We start from the raw sequence: 23566 nt of genomic DNA, 5'->3' as shown, positions 1-23566 counted from the left end.
GACCTTGATGATTTTTGTCTGAATCAATTATCACAATGATGATTCCCACATATGGATTTCTGAATTCCATCATTCCATCTACATTCATTAGTTAGCACTCTACAGTAAGAGAAGTTTGTCTTCCACATTACTTATATCAGTATAGACAAGTAATGATTTTGTTCAATGGGTTACCATGCATTAACATCACTATTTTGATGCTCACATTACACAGATTGGGTCAGTAGGAGCCCCTAGAAGTTAGGCCATGCATCCTTTTGGCAAGTCTCCATCATGATTTGGGTACTTTCTCACTTTCTGGCATAAGGCATTCCAGACTCATCTGTAATTTCTTGTTCCAGTATTTGACTGAGGGCTTTCTCTAAGAATCCTTTTTTTTTTTTAACTGAAGAATGACTTTTAGAAACCAAGGATCTGGGCACTGGGTGTGCTTATTGTTTCCTGGGTATAACTACTTATAGGCCCTCTTAGTAGGCAGAGTTAGGAATGATATACATACATATATAACTAATATATATGATAAATGGTATATATACATATATATGATACATATATATAATTATGTATAATAATATATATAAATTATGTATAATATAATATATATTATATAGAGAAATATAATATATTATAATGTATTATATAATAATTATTATTATATATACAACATATATATAACTTACCTGTCTATCATCTATCTCTGTATCTATCATTTATCTATCTATATTGAAAACATGAATTCACACTGGCATCTCTAATTCCAACTCAATATGACAGGGTTCACTCTAGCTTTCACTCTTTTCACTGATGAAACACTTTCTTGGACAGTGACAAACTTGTCTGATTATCTTTAACATATATTTGAAGAGTCTCCCTGTATGTAACTAATATCTTAATTCCGCTGGCCCCCTCCAGCCTCAGCCCCATTAATCCCAGATGCCTTACTGACTCGGGCCTCACACTCAAAGTCCCCACTGGCTGCCTTGGTCCTGACCATGTCCTTGACCCCTGGACTCTTGTCCTGCCCACCCCAGCCAGCATCGTTGACCCTGACTACCCCCTTAGCTCCACAGGGTCTTCCTGTCTTCTGCCACTCAAAGGTAAGAAAGAGAATATAAAGAAAGGAAAAAGAAAATAACAGAACAGAGAAATTTAAAAATTATTACTATTTTGGGGCTGCCTGGGTGGCTCAGTCCGTTAAGCATCGAACTTCAGCTCAGGTCATGATCTCCATGTCTGTGGGTTTGAGCCTCGCGTTGGGCTCTGTGCCTACAGCTCAGAGCCTGAAGCCTGCTTCAGATTCTATGTCTCCGTCTCTCTCCATCCCTCCCCCACTCACACTCTCTCTCTGTCTCTCAAAAATAAACAAACATTTAAAATTATAAAAAAAAAAGTATTACTATTTTTGATAGGAAAAAAACACACAAAAAGAAGCGAAGCGAAACAAAGGAACGTAAAAAGGAGGAAGTATGTCCCTATTTCCTAGAAACAGATTCATACAGACCAAAGACCTTTGGAGGGAACAAGTCAGTAACCTTTAAGAAACTGCTTTAATTTTTCTCTCAGCTTAATGGTGTGGTGATTTGATGATGCAATTGAACAAATGTTGCGGTATGTCAGTTGCTTAAGGATGAAAATTTTCTGTAAGTTTTAGTATCTTTTCTTATTGAATATGTATGTGCCTGTATTACACACAGTGTTGTATCATGAAACCAATATCAATAAAATCATCACCTTTTGTGCCATGAGCATGAGATAATTCATTTTGTTAGATAACTTAGTCATGCCAATTAGATGTGGGAAAAAATATTCTCTCATTTGCCAGGAATGAGATTAAGAATGAAAGATATTGGGGAGCCTGGGTGGCGCAGTCGGTTAGGCGTCCGACTTCAGCCAGGTCACGATCTCGCGGTCCGTGAGTTCGAGCCCCGCGTCGGGCTCTGGGCTGATGGCTCAGAGCCTGGAGCCTGTTTCCGATTCTGTGTCTCCCTCTCTCTCTGCCCGTCCCCCGTTCATGCTCTGTCTCTCTCTGTCCCAAAAATAAATAAACGTTGAAAAAAAAATTTTAAAAAAAAAATTAAAAAAAAAAAAGAATGAAAGATATTTATGCAAAGCTTTTTTTTTTTTTTAATATTCTTCCTGGGAAATGGATAATTACCTAGAACTTTGCTTCCCCACTGATAGAAACAAATGTCCCTTCCCTAAGAAGATGTGGATCCAGGACAGCAGAAATATAGATGAGATGCAAGCAAAGATGTGCTAATTACTTCTTGGAACTCAATGTACCTTAGAGATCAAAATCTTATGCTTTAGAAATTTGACTATTTCTGTGCTGTCTGTATATTCTGTATTTTTTTCTCTCTTCATTTCTTCATATTTAATGATGTTATTTTTGTCAGATGTCAACATTTGGAAACCTTGATAAAATTTAGGTTGTGGTTCAAAGGAGGGAAGTCTATCATGGGGAGAGCAGTAAATACTAAAGTGAAGAAAAACCCCTCTCCCACCCTTCTCAGTTGGCCTTTTAGGTCTCAGGCTAGACTTTGCCCAAGTCTGGTTCAGAATCCCATGGCACTTGTGCTTAACTGAACACACTACACTGTAATTGCCTATTCTTATTCTCTTTCTGTTTAGACTCTTTGTGGGCAGATGTCATCTCTGAGTTGTTCACCACTGCAATAATGTTTGGCATGTGTGCACATATTTGCTGAATAAGTGGACAGATAAATGAAGGCGTAAAATGTTAAAATACAGGTGAAAAATGAATCATAGATGATGATTTATGTGTAGCTTCGCTTTCTGAAGTGATGTTTTGTTCATATCTTGGAATGGATTAATTATCTTTTAAAAAGAGGTCATTTCTTGACGCTTACAATGGTGTCAACCTACATATGAAATATGCCAACAAGGGAGCCCTCAACATCTCCTCCTCTATCTTAAGTGTGACTTCCAGGCATTTTATTTCAGGGCTGTACTAAGTGTCCAATTGTTTATAAAATATAGATTTAAACCTCATGAGTTCTACAATTTGCCAGAAATCTTTGGCTGCCCTCAAATACATACTGTCCTGGAAGATATGATACAGATTTCAAAAATGCTATCTCAAACTACACCATTCCTGGAAGAATATGACTCACAAAGTGTGTGCTCATTCTTTAACAACCTGAATCTATAATGTTGTGAACCAGAGATAAATCAGAAATTTAATTTCCGTATTAATCCAATGAATATTTCCAATGACAACAGAGATAGGTATACGTCATTTATGCCTGCCAGGGTTCTGCTCATTGTGAACAGCTCCCGAGTGTTAAGCCTGAAGGGCTTACTTTCCTTGTCCTCTTCTCTGACCCCCTTCGCCAATTTCAACTCTTTTTCTCCTCTGCCACCCTCACTGCTCATCTCGGTACAGCAAACTCAGGATGTGGGAAGTTTGGAACTCTAGGGATAGTAACTAAAATATGGACAACAGTTCTTACTCCAACACATGCACAACATACTCATGATATACAACACACCCCATGTGATTCAGATTCATCACCGTCTTTCCATCCTCTACTTGTTGCTGTCTCTTGGGGAAGACTTACTCCAATCAAGAGGCACTTCATTCCTCTGAACCACCTTGTCAACAGTCCCAACGTCCAATGTGCTGTTGGAACCATGATTCAATTTTATGCAACAATCCCTTCTCGATATTACCCCTTGAATAGAAAAGTATGAGAAAATAAAACCTAAACATTTACTAATTAAATGCACCAGTCAGGAGGACCTTTGTCCTGGAGACCCCTTCAAAGCCACCGTACTGAAGGTTGCTTCCTTCTTGGAGCCCACTCTTCCCAGGGCTCCCATGACCCATGTTTTTCAGGTTTCTCTTCCTCTGCTCTAACACACTCTGCTTTGGGGGATCTTCCTCCTCATCCTGAGTTCCTCAGGGATACAGTCCAGCCACTCTTCTATTCTAACTCTGAAGTTTCTCCCTATTCAACCTCATCCATTACCATGGATTCAATTCCTCCTTTGTGCTCATGGACCCCAAATCTAGTTTTGCTGACTAGACCACTCTCTAGCCAGCTTTCTTACCTTTTGGATGTCCCATGCACCTCAAATTTACTCTGACTAAAAACAAAAGCTATGGAGCACCTGAGTGGCTCAGTCAGTTGAGTGTACGACTCTTGATTTGGGTTCAGGTCATGATCCAAGGGTTGTGGGACTGAACCCCACGTTGGGCTCTGCACTGAAGATGAGCCTGCTTAAGGTTCTTTTCTCTCTCCCTCTGCCCCGCCCCCTGCTCTCTCTCTCTCTCTCTCTCTCTCTCTCTAATAAAAAAAAAATAAATAAATAAGAAGAAGAAGAACAACAACAACAAAGCTATGAAGCTCTACCAGACTCTACCAAACAAATAGGAAACAAACACAACTGCCTCCTACTCCCCATTAAAAGGCTATACTCTGAAGTTGTTCATACCCACACTAGTAGTCCTCTTTTTCTCTCATATCAAAGACCCAGCCCTGTTATTTATACTTTCTTTCTATTTCTCAAATTTATCATTTTCTGTCCTTCCTACAGCCATCCCATTGATCTCAACCACAATAATCTGTTCTTCAGCCCCTCAACTCTATCCCCGACATAATCACAATAAGTGATTATTTTTAAATGCAAATCTATGTCTCCTTCCACTTAAAACTCTTCCTGTGCTTTCATTTAATTTAAAGTCTCAAATCTGTTTTAGGTCAAGCCCTTCATGATTGGCCCCCACCTTACTTCTCTTACCACATGCATTCAATCTTTTTTTTTCATTCAACATTTATTGAACATCATTGATGTACCCAAGTTCAGTTCTTAGTATGTAGTTACAGAGATGAGTGAGATAAATAAAATCTGTCTTTAATGGAACTTACATTCCATTTGGGGAAATCATACAATAAAAACACAGATATAATTTAAAAGAAGTGCAACATAGAAACCACAATGGGGTAATGGGAAGAGAAGGGCAGGGTGAAGAGAGTTATGCTAGATAGGGATGGTCAGTGAAGGCCTCTGAGGATTGATATTTACCATCTTATGCCACTTCCTTACTTGCTTATTATGCTCTAATTATACTTCCCTCCTTTTATATTTTGGAATCTGAAAGCAACTGACAAACCTCATCCTGCCTCAGCAGCTTTTCATCCCTCTTATTTTCATCTGAAACATTCCTTCTTTTGAGTTTCCTTCAGGTCTCAGCTTCGACAAAATATTCTTAGGGAAACCTTCTCCAGATGTCCAGACCAGGACAGGCTTTCTCAGCTTCTACCTCCCCTTTCCTTATAGAAACCCTTTCCCAGTCCACTCTTCACAATTGTAATTCTATGTATTTATAGGCAAGTTCTACAGGATGACTGCTGGCTAGCACCACTTGAATGTTATTTATTTAGTTAATTATTCTATTTCACAATCTCTAAGTGCTTTCTATTTTTCAAAAACCTTGGCTAAGGGGATACCAAAATGAGTATGTTCTGAAGAATTTCAATGAGAAGTATCTATACTGATATTCTAACAAATTATGTCTAAGCAAACATCAAATTATTCATCTTATTATTGACCTAGCTCCACCAGACTGACATTATCTTTTTATGTATCTTTCTCCTTTTAGGCTAATATATCCCATGGGCTAAGACAAAAGCCAGGTCTTATTCATCTTGGTATTTCTAGGACCTAGACTGTGTTCATCATGCTCTGCATTCGCAGGTCATGTTGAATTGATTCCATGTCACACGGAAGGACTTCAAATCACCAGCCATTTATTATTAGAGAAAAATTATAACACTTAACATGCCAGGAGGTGTTCTTAGTAGTGTCCATAGAACTACTGAATCTGTCTAAAATTAACACTTTTAATCCTCACCATTGAGGAAATGACTGCCATCTTAAAGATGAGACTTAGGCACAATAAAGTAACTTGCTTAAGTAAAGTGACTTGTCTCATAGTAACTGTTATGGACTGAATATGTCCTTCCAAAATTCAGACATTGAAATCTCACCCCCAAGGTGACAGTGTTAGGAAGTGGTGCCTTTGGAAGATGATCAGGTTGTAAGGGCACAGCCTTCATGAATGAGGTTAGTGCCCTTGGAGGAAGGGTCCCAGAGAGCTCCTTCATGCCTTTTACTAGCTAAAGGATCACCATCTATGAATCAGGAGGAAGACTCTTACCGGACACTGATTCTGCCAGTGTCTTGATCTTCAACTTCTCAGGCTCCAGAGCTGTGAGAATAAATGTCTGTGGTCTTTACAGCACCTATTCTATGGTCTTCTGTTATAGGAGCTTGAGTTGACTAAGACTGCTACCATGCTGCAAATCCAGATTTGAATACAACTCGTCTGGTTCCAAAGCCCACAAACTTAACTACTATTTTCTATCACCTAGGTTTTAGGCTGCTTCTTTTTAGGCTACCATTACATATCGACAACTGTGAACGCACTAAATAAGAATACTCTCTGTACTTCAGTATTCCAGCCTCTTTAACTTTTATCTGGTAGTTAAGACTGAAATCAGTACGTGAAATACATATTGTAAGGTCCTCTCTATATGCTGATTCTAAAATCTTACAAACAGCTTCCTAGCAAACAATGTAGAAAAAGAGACATGAGCATTGTATTTACCACATAAACCAGTTGCTCTGAAGAAGCAAAACCAGATCAGGAAAGCATTTTATCTTCTGAAATGCAATGAAAGTCCCCTCAACAACATTCTTACATTAGTTAAAATGAAGTGTTTTTATGAGCAGGGAAACCATTCCCTACTTGTCATGTGATAATCTAAGAAGAGATCAGTTTGATAAATTATCATTTGAATATGCAAAGCTAGGTTACTGCAAGGCCTTGTCTTTCTCATTCTAAAAAAATGTTTTATAATGTAGAGAAAGGAATATAAGAATTATTATGTTCTATGGACTTCTTATGTCAGTTTTTTTCCCAGAAAGATTATGCATTCATTCTACTTTTAATGTTATCATTACAAAATAGAGACAGTCTGCTTTTTGTGTCCCATATATATATATATATATACACACACATATATATACATATACATATATATACATATATACAAATACATATATATATACACAAATACATACACACATACACACACACATATATATACTGATAACGATAAAATACAATTATATATATTAATAATATATATTATAACTATATATTATTATAATATATATTATTAATATATTAATATATAATATAATATATTATATATATACACACATATGTATATGTATATGTGTATATATATATATATATACACACATATGTATATGTATATGTGTATATATATATATATATACACACACACACACATAATTGGACTTTATCATTATCAGTCACAGTCATCCTGGCTATAAAGACTAGAATCAAATGAATCAAATTTCCTTGACCTTGGGGAGCAATCATGTTCGGGGAGCTTGTCTAAGCCTGAATTTCTCGACATCTATCCTACCAATGATGCAAGGAAGTAGGTATAAGGATTCAAGCTAGGATAGGACATAGTAATCCCCAAATCTCCATAATCCCCATAATCCCCAAATCTCACTGGCATGAAACAAAGAACAATAAAAGACCTGCATGTCCACTTTGAATTACATGGTGACTCTTGTCACTGTCATGCTTACTGGGACCTCAGCTGATAGGGCAGTCACTATCTGGAACATTGGCAGCGGTGACAGTACAGGAAAACCTGGCACTGCTGGGGTTTGCTAACAAATACTCCAGGCTAGAAGTGGCACCGCTCACTGTGTTCGAGACTCATCAGCCAGCACTCCTTCCGGTCAGCCCCTACAGTAGAACTAAGAGGTACAACCTTACCATGTGCCTGGAAGGAAGAGAAAGCCAGCATGAGTGGCAGACGGAGTAGGGGTGGGAAGGTTTCCACTAGTTTTATTTCTGAAACAAAAACAAGGATTCCGGATTCCTACAGGTACAGGACTGAGGACAGTGTGGATAGGATCTAATCACGGTTTACGATGTCTCCATAGAGAACTACAACAGCTTTGTTGAAGAGCAAAACTCACTGCTTTATTTAAAAAAAAAAAACAACAAAGCTATTAATTAATTAAAGTGCGGCAGAAACCTCCCTTGATCTCCAGCCAAAAATTTCCTCAAACCTTAGTGTCAGGTCAGAATTCAGTAAAATCAATTGTGACGGGATATAGAAAATAGAGTCCAGGTAGCGTTCCGAAGCGCTAACGTAATCTAGGACAGATAGTATATTGCCTACCTGGTGGCAAGTAAAGACAGGCAGGCTGCAAGCCAAATTTAGGCACGGGAATAAGTTTGCCCGTGCTACACAGTGCCTCGAAAAAGAAAAGCAACGTGCTTCCAAGTATGGAAGGCACCTCCCAGTTAACCATGGTGCTCATCTCCACACTTAATAACTATACCAGAACACTCTGCGGTTAACTTATTTGTGCCTATGCCCTCTGAAGCCATTTGATTTTGCGTTCTCGGAATTCAGAGTAGATGCGTTGCATACATTTCAGACAACCCTTCATAAATATATTTACCTTGACCCTAGCTTTTGGTAAGATTATTAAGTAGCAGAAATTTTAGAACACATTCCTTTACAAGGTCATTGGGTGAGTTGTGTTACAAGTATGGCACCAAAGGGTGTAGTCAAGAAGACGGCCAAGATACATGCCTTTACTTTACTCCGCATAGAGGTGGTTGAAAGGATTGTCTACTGGGACCCATAATGCCTTAGATTACAGCTCACAGATGACAGTGCATTAGTGAGTAAATATTTATTAGACTATAAGCCAGACTACTTATTCATAGTAAATTATAGTTATTAAATTACAAATTATAACTAAGACTATTATTGGCCAATAGTTTCCAGAAATAGACTTTTAAAATACATTTATAAGCAACACGACTTAAATTTAAGAACAAGAAATTGATTAGACCAGAACCAGGAGTTGAGGCTCACAAAATCTCATACAAACCTACGTGTTGGCACTCCAGGGAAGGGTAGGGAAGGGAAGGGAAGGGAAGGGAAGGGAAGGGAAGGGAGATTTTCCAGCAAACATTTGAGAGTGAATATTTTGTCAATTCTCTTCTCAATCTAAGTTTGCTATTTTTGAGAAAGAGGCAGAGTAAAACATCACATTATATTGCTTTTGATTAGCTAAAATAGCCCTTTCATTAGGGTGATTTTTCTCACTTTAATGGCAGTCAATCTTGGTAGATACTCCCAGTTCCTTAGAATTGTCAAGTAAACTGTGATGAACAGTTCTGGCTGTGGAATGGACAAATGACTCAAGCATACAACGAAGTGCTTTTCTTCTGAGATACACTGAAAGATTTCCTGCCTGTGTCACAGCTTTTTTCTGGGAATTTTCAGATCACACTGACTATTCCTCAATCTTGGTTTTGTAAAATCCAGATTGTGGTATATTTGATCCTACATTTCTCCCTGGTGTAAAACCCGTATAAGAACTTTCCATTTTGTAACTTTTATAGGAAGAAACATTAGTCTCAAAATCATTTTGAGCTTCTTTTAAGACCTAAGACGAGAGAGAGACAATAATAAGAACAAAAGAAAAGAATAAACACTGTTTTAGAAATAGGTGTTAAAGTAGTATAAATTGGATATGGAAAAATAAAAGAAACTATGTGAAAAACTGTTTTCTTGGAACACCAGGCAGTGAATCACACAGCACAAGATTTTGTGAACTTTGCCATTTATCACCCTGGGGAGCTACTCCCAACGGCCCAGGCTAACTGCTGTTGCATTCATACTGATTATGACCCTCAGAAACCTTAGAAAATGAATGGTGCTTCAAGTACAGTATTTCTTTTCCAAATAAAGATTTTTATTTTAAGAGATGCAATCATAATACAGCAGAACTGCATTATTTCCTAAGTAATGGACTTGGCCAATCCCTCCAGTCACCAGATAAGAAAGGTGCAATCACAAAGGCTAAGGGATTTGGAAAGGTCATCTACGTATCTCTGACTTCTCCCTCAGTTATGGGAGTTTTCCCATCATCCCTTCTACAGGGTAAGGCTGTTATGTTTAACATTTAAATAAAACTGTAAAATCTGGATACCAGTGGAAATATTTCTTAGGTGCATGCTGTTAGTTACTGGCATTTCTTTATATATTATCTGTTTTAACTGCTCAGTTAAGGATGAATTATACCTGTGACTTCTTTCTCCTCTGTATTTTTGTACAGGAGTCTCTTTATTTCCATAATATTATCTTTGTTTTAACCATATACCTTCCTAGTCCCCTTTTCTCTGAGTTCTAAGAGCCTTCATTTACAACTAGAACTAAGAGTTCTAAGACCTTCATTTACAACTTCAAACAGGAATCATAAAGACAGAGGAAACCTGTTAGTTGCTTAACCACACTGATTTAGGGACCATGTTCTTTATTCCGCGGGTGAGAGGGAGTTGTACTCCATTTTAATCTGTCTGGAAGGTTTGTGGTACGAGTCTAGGATGTATGTGAATGTGGAAAAAGGAGTGACTAAAACATTATTTAGGTAAAATTGTCTCAAAGTGGCATATACTTGTTTTGCTTTTAAATTTAATCTGATGCCAAAGCCATTGTATTTTATCATTTTCTAAATTTAAACTTTGTCATTTGATTATGTGCTTTTTCATAATTGGACCATCAGATTTAAGAATATATGCAGTGGCTCTGACTCTGTGTCACCTATCAGAAGACAGGCTTGATACTTGTTAATTTCAGTTTAGGGAGATCTAGGAAGCCAAGTAAATGTAAATTTATGTTAACCAAGTAAATGTAGATCTAAGGTTAAATGTAAAACCAGTGATATTTATCAATTTCTATCCTTCTTATTATAGGAACTACCTTATGTTTAGGAATTATCTGTTTATAGATAATAGATAAAACACTAATAAAATTGGATGACATACACATGCATTATATTCTGTGATTTTTAACAAAAAAGGTATGAAGAAATGACTCTTTCATTTTCTATGCCTTTTTATTTTTTCTTTTTTTCCCTAGGTGAATATAATATGAAATCAAACTCTTAGTATATTTATACATTAAAAAAATAAATGTATTGCTTGCATCAGATATTCTATTATAAGTTGAATACAATTGCTAATGGGGCACCTGGGTGCCTCAGTCAGTTAAGCATCCAACTCGGTTTTGGCTCAGGTCATGATTCTCACAGTTCAAGAGTTTATTTGCTTTTCTTTAAAGTTTATTAATTTATTTTGAGAGAGAGAGTGAGAAGCCTTTAAAACTTCCTTTTTTTTTAGAAGAATGAAAACTAATTAGATAAGAACACAATAGTGAGTATAAACCCTCCAGGTTTCTTTTCATCCTTCTCTTTTCAATGCAATCTCACATACAGATCTTTGTGTCCCCACACAACCATCGTATCCAAATAAAAATATAATAGTTCAATTGCTATTTTCTAACATTTGTAATCACTTCTATAAATTATGTTTTTAGGAAGAGTGAAAACCTCAGGTTCTGAGGATAGAACTATAAAAAATCTTTTGTTCTCTCAAAAATTTACCTCTGATGGTTTTCCCAAATTGGGGGAAAAAAGGCAAAAAGAAATTATTTGAGATAAACAGCTTTTAGTGCAGAATTTGAGATTTTCAAAGCCTACAGGCTTCTGAGCTTGTGTGAAATATTTAATCGACAGTCCACCTTTGAAATTTCTAGTGTTTCTTATTTTCTAACATTTAGTAGCTCTGCTCCAAATGACATGTCCATAGTGGTGAGGGCAGAGTGGCATAGAATCTTCCAGGAACTCCTCACTCTTTCCTCTCCCCATCCCATTTTCTCCCCTTGTTTTCTTGAGTATTTACTAATATGGCAGAGTCAGGTCTAGGAAAGGAGACAGACAGTTTTAACAAACCATTGTCCCTAAGGTAGATAAGATTATTTCTTGACAATCCTTTTTTTCTCCTTTCCTGTTCAAGGTTACCCTGTGGGTGGAGTCCATTCCCCACCCCCCTTGACTTGGGTTTGGCTATGAAACCTGGTATGACTTACAAAATGAGAACAGAAGTCACTCTGTGTCAGTTCTGAGCAAAAGCACTGCAAGTTCCTGCTTGCCTTCCTGCTTTCCTACACTCCTCCGTGGAAAGAACATGCTACCCACACCTACACTCCCAAAATGGGGAGACGCAGGGAACAGAACCTACTCCACAGCCTAGATCCAAGTCCCCCCAAGTCAGCCAATCTCAGACAAACCCAGAAGAGAGCTGCTCACAGGCAGCTAACAAGGCTGTGAGCAAGAATAAATGTGGTAAACCATTGAGACTTGGGGATTGGTTGTTATATGGAATAACTGCAACTTTACTGAAATGGTTTTGGGTTCTAAGACTATATTGTGTTAAGAGCTAGGGTTTGGATGAAGTTGGAGTCTAGAGATTCTCTGGCCTCTGCCAAGCTTGTGTCTGGGTGTGTGTGGGGGGGTGGGGGGGCACATGCACATACATCTGTCTGTTCAGCATGTTATCTTTAAATATTCTCTGTTATTACAATAAGTTTGAAACTCATTTTTAAAAGACTAATCTAGGGTGTGCATGGTAATATTTGTGTACTTCTGCAGATGATATAAAACAGAAAACATGTAACAAAGCTGGACCTTTGCTGGTCCCAATGAAAGAGAATGAAAAAGGGATAGGAGTAGGATTTGAAGAAGAAATAACTGATCTTTGAAAGCAGGAAAGAAAGGGTAAGCTGTATGTGATATTGCTATATAGCTGAGATCTTCCCAGAATTCCTTCGTGCAGAGTCTTGCTAGAACCCATAATTTCCAAATTAAAATTATATTTTGTCCCTTCTACCAATTTTCTCTATTCTGATCCATCTCTAGACATCATAAAAAATATAATTCCCTCAGTGCCAAGATTTTAACTAAGTATTAGTATAAATCAAATATATACTCAAAACTAATTAAATGATTATTACCATCTTCTCTTTCACCTCTGATTAAACCTGAGTCTCCTGGGAAGATTGCTTTTCTAAATGTAAAAAAAAAAAAAAAAAAAAAAAATCACAAAATGTTGAGATCTCAGAGTTTGGGAGTAAAGTTTTAAGGTGAGTGGGTCTTGCCTTTAATTCAGCTGTCTAATCTATTCTGTGTGTGTGTGTGTGAGAGAGAGAGAGAGAGAGGATGGTGGGGAGATGGCCCTGGGAAAAGAAAAGAAAAAGAAGACTGAATATTCAGGTTTATTTCCAACTGGAGGAGGAGGGCCAACCACAAATACATCTTTTTCCCTTCTTTCTGGGCTTTCTTTCTTTCTTAGGAAAATCATCTCTATTCTGCTTCCCTATCCAGCTATAGGTTTACTCCCTGAAGTCTGAGGCCTGAGTGTCCCCTGTCATAATGTATTTCACTTCCAAATACATTTTTCTTTAAAACACTTACCTCTTTCTAAATACATCCGCTGCTCTCCACCTCTATGGCTACCAGTCTAGCCAGACCATCACCTGCTCTAGACTACAATTGTTTGTTTGGAGTTTCTCTGCTTCCACTTCTACCCTTTCTATCTGATCTTCAAATAAAAGTCAGAATGATTACTGCTCTCATTAAAATCCCTCCAAAATCCACTAAAAATAAACCTGATCTTCATTAAGGTTTATAAGACCGTCCATGACGTGGCTCCATGGTCATCACCATTTTTTCCCCTCGCTCATTCTTCTCCAAGCACACAGTGTTAAAGAGTGTCCCTGAAGTTATACAACTTTATAAAATTGCTGGCAATAGGCTGTATTGCCACCCTCTTCTTGTCACCTAATGTAGGCCCTGCAGAAACTCCATATAGTTCCACATTCCAAGAAATGAATCACAGGGGTCTTTTTGCTTTGGACTATTACATGCTTGATTTCTTATGACACTGTGGAGGGCAATGCAACAGGAAATATCAGAGAGGAATCTTTTCAGCTCTGCAGTTCTCAAGGTGCTGGCTAAGGTATATCCTTTGAGACTTTCCAATTTTCTACCCTGACCCTTACTTGACTGATTTCCAAGCTCCTTCGTATCCTGCAGGAGATGCATTGGCACACAGCCTGGACAAAACACCAAGCAATTACCATAAATTAATGATTTATTGTTTCTTCCTCTTCTGTCTGATAATCTTCTATTGGTTTCCTGAATTTAATTTTGTTTTCCTACTTCCTAGATTTTGTCAGTAGGAGAATGGTGGATATTTCAGTGGCAAGATTTTTAGACATCTTGAAGGTTCTTTTGTGAGGTTGAGAATATAGCAGGCCTTAAGGTGTAGGATTTAGTCATCTGTTCCCAAAGGCAAGTGTGGGCCCTCACCTCTTGTCTTTCTAGCACCCCAAAATCACAGGATAAAAATTTCATTTTTCAAGAGATTTTCTCCTCTTTTGAATGATCTCTTCAAATAGGTTAATTCTTGTTGTTTATCCTGGATCATCAGTGCTTCCCTTCCTGAATTCTAATATACATAACTGAATATGTTCTGGGGCACCTAGGTGAGTCAGTCAGTTAAGCATCTGATTCTTGATTTGGGCTCAGGTCATGATCTCACTGTCCATGAATTTGAGCAACACATCAGACTTGGGACTCTCTCTCCTTCTCTCTTTTCCTCACATGTGCTCTTTCTCACTCTCTCTCTTTCTCTCTCTGTCTCTCAAAATAAATTAATAAACTTAAAAAATTAATAACAATATGTTCAACCTCCCATTCCTTAACTATCACAAAGCCTAAAATGATACGGTCACTTTCTCTTTTACTTTGCTAATCAATTATTTTTTTGTGGGTTGGAATTAAATCTGTTATCACATTTCCATTGTGGTCATTGTTTCTATGATTTAAGAGATGTAAAGGCTTTGTATACATTTATGTATATAATTAACTCATAATTGAAAATTTATTCCTTCCCTGAGATCATAGTGAAATTAATGATTTTTTTAAAAAATATTTCTTATATCTTAAGAAAAAGTATAAAGACATCCCAAGATTTTCTTTCTTTTTAAAAAAACTTGTGTCTCGGGGCGCCTGGGTGGCTCAGTCGATTGGGCTTCCGACTTCGGCTCAAGTCACGATCTCGCGGTCCGTGAGTTCGAGCCCCGAGTCGGGCTCTGGGCTGATGGCTCAGAGCCTGGAGCCTGCTTCTGATTCTGTGTCTCCCTCTCTCTCTCTGTCCCTCCCCCGTTCATGCTCTGTCTCTCTCTGTCTCAAAAATAAATAGTTAAAAAAAAATTAAAAAAAAAACTTGTGTCTCTATTCTTTTGTTTTAAAAAAAAAAAATTGTTGCTTTCTTTATTTCTGTTTCTTCCACTCGGACCTTCATGCTCTCCCAATTCTGCCTCAATGTCTGTATTCAAATGTCTTTATACTGTGTCTCATAGAAGCTGTTGCTTTCTGAAATGGAGCATTTTGTTCTCTTCTTTCTAGTTGACAACTTACAGAAAGAATGTGCTTTCATTTTTGTTTAGCTCATGAAGAAAATCAATGAGTAAACTGGCAATTTCCTTTACAAATTGACTATAGGACTTCAACTATTTTAATCAGAGCCCTTGAGACATTTATACCTATATAAATAATCATTGAGACTTATTAACTTAATCTTATAAGCAGACTTATAATTTTCACTTGAACAATATTTTATAAAGCACTAGTTGATGTGAATCATTTTGAAAATTCAATTAACTGTCAATAAAAGTAGACTTTATTTTGAAAGACAACCATTAAATTTTATCTAGGCAGTGTGAGCATTGTTAAATGTCAAGTTCTTCCTATATGAAGTAACATTTTAGTGATAAAATGTCCTGCCATCAGCTTTTATTTATTTAGGCATTTTAATCTAATAAATTGAATCATACAATGTGATTCAGTAAGAGTTAAGGAAGCCGTGACCGTAGATTTATAATTTGCTTGGCATTGCAGATAGATAGCATCAAATGCACATGAAAAGCTACTATATTCTATTACATCTCTATGATCGTAATGAAAATAATAGTGAAGCTTGTTGGAAGCTAGACAGGATTACTTAATTTAGATAGTAGAAATTTTTCTTAGAAGTCATTTAGGAGAGGAAAATAATTTTCTATTGCTATTTTGCTAAATGGATTAAAAAAGCTTCCTATGTTTTATTTCAGCATATGTTGTAAAAGGAAATATTGGGTTCTTTTATAAACTTCATAGAGAGAACAGTTTATTTTAATTCTGGCAGCTCAGCATGGACTAAAATCATATTAGATAAGCTTTCCTTTTTATTGACCTATGGCAACTTAAAAGCCAGAGGAGAAAAAAAAAAACCCACAAAAATAATAAATGCTACATATAGCACTATGGGTGCCCTCATACAATAGTTGTAGGAGTAACTGCCGTGGATTTTTCTTGAGATACATTTGGCAATACGTATCAATACGTACAGCTATTAGTACAGTGAATCCAGTTCTAAGAATTTATACTAAGGAAAAGTGCAAAGTATATGTAAAGCTATACACACACACACACACACACACATATACATATACATACACATACATATCACACACACATACATATTCATGAATATAATGTTCATCATATTAAAGTTCATTATTGTGTCAGTCCTAATAGTAAGCATATTACTATAGCAGCACATCCATGCAATGGAGTATTGGGCCACCATGTAAAGTTACTGTGTAGATTTAACCTACACACATGTTTTATAGATCTCTAAATGTTTAAAAATCTATAGATTAAAAAATTCCACAATGTATAAGAGTGTTACTGATATTTAAATAACTGGGGATTATAACACAACTGCAAAGGAAGATATCATTGGTTTACAGAAATCTTCCTCATCTATTTCTGTGATTTACAAGTTTTTTTCCTTGGTTATATATTACCTTAAAAATTAGTAATCAATACTACATCCTGTTGAAAAAGAAATGACGAAAGCTGGCAATTGTATCTATGTGAATTTTCTAATGTAAAAATATTTTCTATCTACAAATATTTGTGCAAATGTATGTGTATGTCCATTTAGCACACTTACCTTTGGTAAGGACGCTCGAGATCCTGAACTCTGTGTGGTCATAGTCAGAACAGTAGTTATTCCCAAGGCTACCCTGGCTGGAGCAGCATCCATATTGATCCAGAATGAAACCCAGGATAGAATCACGATCAGGAGACTGGGAATGTACATCTGGATCAGATAGTATCCCATTTGTCGTTCAAGATGGAATCGCACTTCTATACATGTAAATTTGCCTAGTTGGTTGTAAAATAAATGCAGCAATTGGTAAAAATAGGTCTTTGTACGGTATCAAATGTCACATTTTTTTTTTTATATTCTGTCCTAAAATTTTCCATGACAGTGAGAAGGGATTCTAAATCATATATGCAAATTGGTTTCTGAAAATATAGTTTTCTTCTTGTTCTGTAAGCATCTGGAAGCAACATGAGAGTATACTTACCAGGAAATAATTTGTAATCTTATTATTTCACATTTGATTAGCACTTCCTACTTTGAAAGTACTCAAACATCTATTATTTCACTTGATTCTAGCAATTGTTTCTGAGATAATACAGGAGAAGTGTGTGTCTATTACATAAAAACCTTCTTTACTCGTTGATGGGTCTGTTTAGTACTTATTTAGAGCCAGGTGCTATTTGGTCCAGAGGCCTTTACATTTACTTTAAAGTAAGTGCTAACGGAAAAATTCAGTTGAAGATAAATACTTCCTTAAATGTAATTTATATAAATTATGCATTAATAATTTGGAAACTATTAATGCAAAGAAGAGCAAAACATGTTATTTTCCATCAATAAATTTGAGCATAATTTAAAAACACACTAAAATAACCTGAGATATATTTGCTCTATATATTTACGACATGTCTCTATTATGGTAAGTAACTAATAGAGGAATTAATTATGTCTTAGTTAACCATTTTGTTGTTATCTCTGCTTACCCTTGGACTATAGTTCTTAGTGCTATTACCATGTTATCTTTCCCTAAAATAACTGTTTATCTGAATAACCAAATTCTTGGTTTTATTAAGGTCAGTGAGTTAACACGCTGACCTTTTTTTAAGTGACATTCTCTGATCCAGTTGTGAAAGAGAATCACAGAGCATATCCAAGAAAATTAGTAGTGTATTCTTAGATAAGTTTCAGTGCAAAATTTCTAGAAATGTGGCTTGAGCCACGTGCTACTGTGATGCATGGGACAGTCGCTAGATGAAAGGATGAATGAGATTTCAGAGCTTAAACTCCCTAACAAAGTTTCAGAAACTCTGGGGAAGTTAGATTCCACTCTTTAGTGTTTAGTGATCAGAAACATACATGCAAGCTATCTATGTTCCTTTCATCAATTTATCAACTACATACAGAATGCCTAGAAATTCTTGAAATATATAAAAATAAATTTAGATTTTTAAGATTATATTAAAACATATGGGCTCTGTGCTGATAGCTTAGAGCCTGGAGTCTACTTCGGATTCTGTGTCTCCCTCTCTCTCTACCCCTCCCCCACTTGCGCTCTGTCTTTTGCAGAAATAAACATAAAAAAAATTAAGATTATATTAAAATATAAAGAGTTAAATAATGAAATAGGGTAAGAATAACAGACATTTTCTTGTTATCACTATTAATAATCCAAGTAATCTCATGATATAATTAATAATAAATTAATTGATAATAAATAAAAATATACACATGTATACCACATGTGTATGTGTGGTTCTAGAGAGAAAAATGAACAAGTTATAAAAATTCTGATATAAGCACTGGAGCTTCTTTAAGTACATTTATATTTTGACTATCATTTTATTTTATTATTAGTTACTTAATTATTTTACTTTTAAGGCTTAAATTTTATTTCTTGTAAGTGATTCAAAATTTATTTTGATTGATTCATTTTTTAGTTACAAAGTAAAAAAAAATGCATTCTAGTCTCAATTTTTCTTCAAAAAAAAAAAAAACCCTAGAGAAAATGTAAAGAATCATTGCAATTCAATGATAAAAAGGCAAATAATCCAATATAAAAATGGGCACAAGGTTGACTATTTTATGGCAGTTGAACTTTTTATTTGGGTTGTCTTTAATTTGCAATTAAAATATCCTGGTTGAGATGGATCAAACAAAAAAGTTATTAAAAGCAGGTATTAAAGAGAGGATATTGCTACTTGGAGAAATTAAAAGGATTATAAAAATTACTAGGAATAACTGTATACCAACAAGTGATGAAATGTACAAATATATAGAATGACATATTACTGAAACTGATTCAAGAAGAAATAGAAATCTGAATAGGCCTATAAAAAGTAGAGGTTGAATTAGTCATTTTAAAACTTCACACAAGGGAAAACTAAAGACCAGAAAGCTTCACTGGTGAATTCTGTTAAACATTTAAAGACAAATGAATAACAATCCTACATAAACTCTTCCAGGAAATAGACAGAAGGGAATACTTCCTAATTCATTCAATGAGGTGAGTATTACCCTGATAGAAAAACCAGATAAAGACATCCCAGGAAAAAAATGTATACAGCCAATATCTCTTATGAATATAAATGCAAGAAAACCAGAAAAATACTAGCAAACTGAATCTAGCAACATATGAAAAGAGCTATACACCGTAACCAACTACAATTATGGAATGAAAGCAAGTTGGCTTAGCCTTAAAGTCAATGTAATACACTATATTAATAGAACAAAAACCAAAACTAAATGATCATCTCAAGAGAAGTAAAACTTTGTGAAAGATCCAACAGTCTTTCATAACAAACACAACAAACTAGAAACAGAAGGGAATTTCCTCAACCTGATAAAAGGCTTCTATGAAAAACTTACAGCTAATACCATACTTAATGGTGAAAAGCTGAGTGCTTTCCTACTAAATTCTGGAACAAGGCAAGAATTTCTTCTCTTGCCACATCTATTAAGCATTGTAGTGAGAGGTTCTAGCCACGATAATTAGGCCAACAATTAAGAAAAAGGCATTCAGATTGAAAAGGAAGTACTAAAAGTATCTCTATAAGCAGGAGATATTACCTTGCATGTGGGAAATCCTAGAGAATTCACTAAAAATCTAGTTGAACTGCTGAGTTCAGCAAGGTTATAAGATATACTATCACTATACAAAAATCAGTTGTGTTTCTCAACACTAGCAATAAACAATAAAAAATCAAATTAAAAAAAACCAATTCCATTTATAATAGAACCACATAAAATAAAATACTAATAAGTAAATTTAATGAAAGAAGTGCAAGGCTTCCACACTAAAGAAATACAAAACATAGCTGAACAAAATTAAAGAAAATTGGAACAAATGGAAAGTCATTCTGTAGTCATTAATTAAAACACTAAATATGGCTAAATCAAAATACTTCCCAAGTTGCTCTACAAATTCATTTCAATCTCTCTCAAAATATCAACTGCCTTTATGCAGAAATTTACAAGCTGATTCTAAAATTAGTATGGAAATGCAAGGGACCTAGAATAACCAACCAATACAGCCTTCAGGGGAAAAAAGAACAAATTTGGAGGACTCACATTTCCCCATTTCAAGGCTTGCTACAAATCTACAATAACTACAAGACATGGTCATCTCATATAGATATGCAGATCACTGGAATAGAGCTGAAGTCCAGAAATGATCATTTATGGTCAACTGATTTTCAGCAAAGGACTAAAGCTATTCTATAGCGAAATATCAGTCTTTTCAATAGATGTACAGGGAGAACTTTGTGTTCACATGCAAAAGAATGAACATCTACCCCATCTCATACTATTCAAAATGGATCATAGACCTATATGCAAATTCTAAAACTACAAAATTCTTAGAAGAAGGCATGAGGTAAATCTTTATAGCCTTGGGTTAAGCAACATTTTTTTTTTAAATACAATACCAAAATCACAAGAAATAAAAGAAAAAAAAGTGATAAATTTGGCTCCCTCAAAATTAAAGGTTTTGGGGCTTCAAATGACACAATTAAGAAAGTGAAAAGACAATCTACTGACTGGGAAAAAGCATATGTAAGTCAATACTAAAAAAGAGAAATAACTGAATCAGAAAATAGGTAAGAAAATTGAATAAACATCTTTTTCCAAAGAAGATATGCAAATATCAATAAACACATGAAAAGGGGACCCAGGATGGCTCGGTCTATTAAGTGCTTAAGTGTCAGATTTCAGCTCAGGTCACAATCTCAGGTTCATGAGTTCAAGTCCCACCACATAGGGTTCTGGGATGACAGCACAGAGCCTGCTTTGGACCCTCTTCCTCTCTCTCTGCCCCTCCCTTGCTCTCTCTCTCTCTCTCTCTCTCTCAAAAATAAATAAACATTCAAAAAAAGCACATGCAAAGATTTTCATCATTACCCATTAAAGAAATGTAAATCAAAACCACAATGAGACATTGTTTCACCCACTAAAATGGCTATAATAAAAGAGATGAACAATAACAAGGGTTGGTTAGGATGTGGAGAAACTGGAACCTTCACTGATTGATGGAAGGGTTGTAAAATGGTGTGAATACTTTGAAAAACAGACTGGCAGTTCTTCAAAATGTTAAACATAGATTTACCACATGATCCAACTTTCCACTCCTAATTATATACCCAAGAGATATGACATAGATCCACCCCAAAATATGTATATGAGTGTTCATAAGTGGCTCATAAGTTGGAAACACTCCCAATGTCTACCAACTGGTGAATGAATAAAAAAAAACAAATGAGGTATATCCATATAATAGAGTACTATTTGGGAATAAAAAGGAATGAAGTATGGAAATATGCTACCATGGGGATGAATCTCAAAAACATTCTTCTAAGTGAAAAAAGACCATCACAAAGACCACATATGATTCCATTTATATAAAACATCCAGAAAATATAAAGCTATAGAGACAGAAAGTTGACTACTGATTACCTAGGGCTGCTGGATGGGAAGGAGTGCTAATGGTTATGAGGTTTATTTTTTTTAGGTGATAAAATGTTCTGAGATATGGTGATGGTCACACACCTCTGTAAATATACTAAAAATCACTGAGCTGTGTTCCTTAAACAAATGAATTTTATAGTACCTCAATTATATCTCAATTGAGTTATTGCATTGTTTTAAATGTTTATTTATTTATTTTGAAAGAGAGAGAAAGAGTGCAAAAGTGCAAGTGAGAGAGGGGCAAAGAGAGGGAGAGAGAGTGATTCCCAAGCGGGTTCCACACTGTCAGTGCAGAGGCCACAGGGCTCTGTCTCACCAACAGTGAGATCATGACCTGATCTGAAATCAAGAGTCAGATGCTTAACCAACTGAGAGCCACCAAGGAGCCCCTCAATAGAGTTGTTTAAAAAAACAATTCCTTTGTTACAAGATGAACAAGGTCTGAGGATCTAGATAACATGGCAACTAGAGTTGATAACACTGCTGTATAATTGAAATTTGCTAGGAGAGTAGAATGTAAATATTTTCACATACACAAAAGGTAAGTATGTGAAGAGATGGGTGTATTAACTAACTTGATAGGGGAAATCCTTTAACAGTGTATACATATATTAAATCAGCATGCTGTACGCTGATTAACCTATTATTTTATGTCAATTATACCTCAACACAACTGGAGGGGAAAAAAAAAGCCTGCTTGCCGATACAGAGCTAAAGGGAAAGTTTCCTGTTTAGAGTAAATCTGCCCCTCCCAGGAAAAGATTGTAATATTCTCACATGTACAGACAAATTCTCCATGTTCAAATCCACTTTTTATTTACTATTTTACTCAACAAATACTTGTTGAGTATCTTCATACTTCAGCAGACTGAGGAAACACAGAAATAGACTATATATAATCCTTGGCTTTAAAAACTTTTGGTAATGAAGGAAACAATACATGAGTAAGCATAGAAATTAAAGATAAAATTTTAGGCAGTGAAAGCAGTAAGTGGAAGGGGGCATTTGGGCCTTTAGCATATGCTTGTTATGGAGTCATCTGAGCAGTCCGGAACTATGTGAGAGTATTGAGTTTGGGACAATTTGGGGAAACAGTATGTTTGTGTGTGTAGAAGAATGTACGTAGAGAAGTACGTATGTAAGTATAGAAGAGCATGCACAGAAGGAAGAGCAAATACAAAGGACCCAAAGCAGGAATCGGTGGGTGTACGTAAGAAAGCAAGCCACTGTGGCCAACTCATAGAGTAAGGGGAGACGTAGAAGAGAGTCTTGGGGAGACCCCAAGTTTGTGGCATTTTGTTACAGCAGCCCTAGGAAACCAGTCCACCAGCTTATACCAACTCTAGCAGCTTCTTAGCATCTCTCTAAAATTTGCTTGTCACTGTGACTGCCCCTGGAGAGTTGAGCCAGGACCCTGGTATTGACCTGCTTGCCCTTTATCTTTGGGTTGAGATCTTAACCTTGAACTCCCCATTAAATTAAATATCAGCCTCATCCCTGGGCTAAGAAAACAGCAGTGACTTTTTCACCAGGTACTATGAATTGATTAAAGAGATAAAAGAGATTGAAGACCTTGTAGAGTGAAAGGTCAGGTCACAGTACTGACAATCGATGGGCCAAAGAGGAATCATAGTTACTGTAAGGAAATAATAGGAGCAGCAGCTGATG

General features: G+C 36.0%; 1 protein-coding gene across 2 annotated transcripts in view; it reads right to left on the bottom strand.

Moving 5' to 3' along the window:
- The window catches only part of GLRA3 (glycine receptor alpha 3), a 201435-nt gene that overhangs the window by 22929 nt on the left and 154940 nt on the right, over positions 1 to 23566 (bottom strand). For both annotated transcript variants that reach the window (XM_025921486.2, XM_025921487.2), the window contains exon 7: positions 17003 to 17217. In XM_025921486.2, coding sequence (XP_025777271.1) covers positions 17003 to 17217 — 215 coding nt within the window. The remainder of the gene's footprint in view (positions 1 to 17002; positions 17218 to 23566) is intronic.

Source organism: Puma concolor, chromosome B1 (assembly GCF_028749965.1).
Source record: "Puma concolor isolate L17-30 chromosome B1, mPumCon1.1.hap2, whole genome shotgun sequence".
Classification (NCBI taxonomy): domain Eukaryota; kingdom Metazoa; phylum Chordata; class Mammalia; order Carnivora; family Felidae; genus Puma; species Puma concolor.
This window is presented reverse-complemented; position numbering and strand designations above follow the sequence as displayed.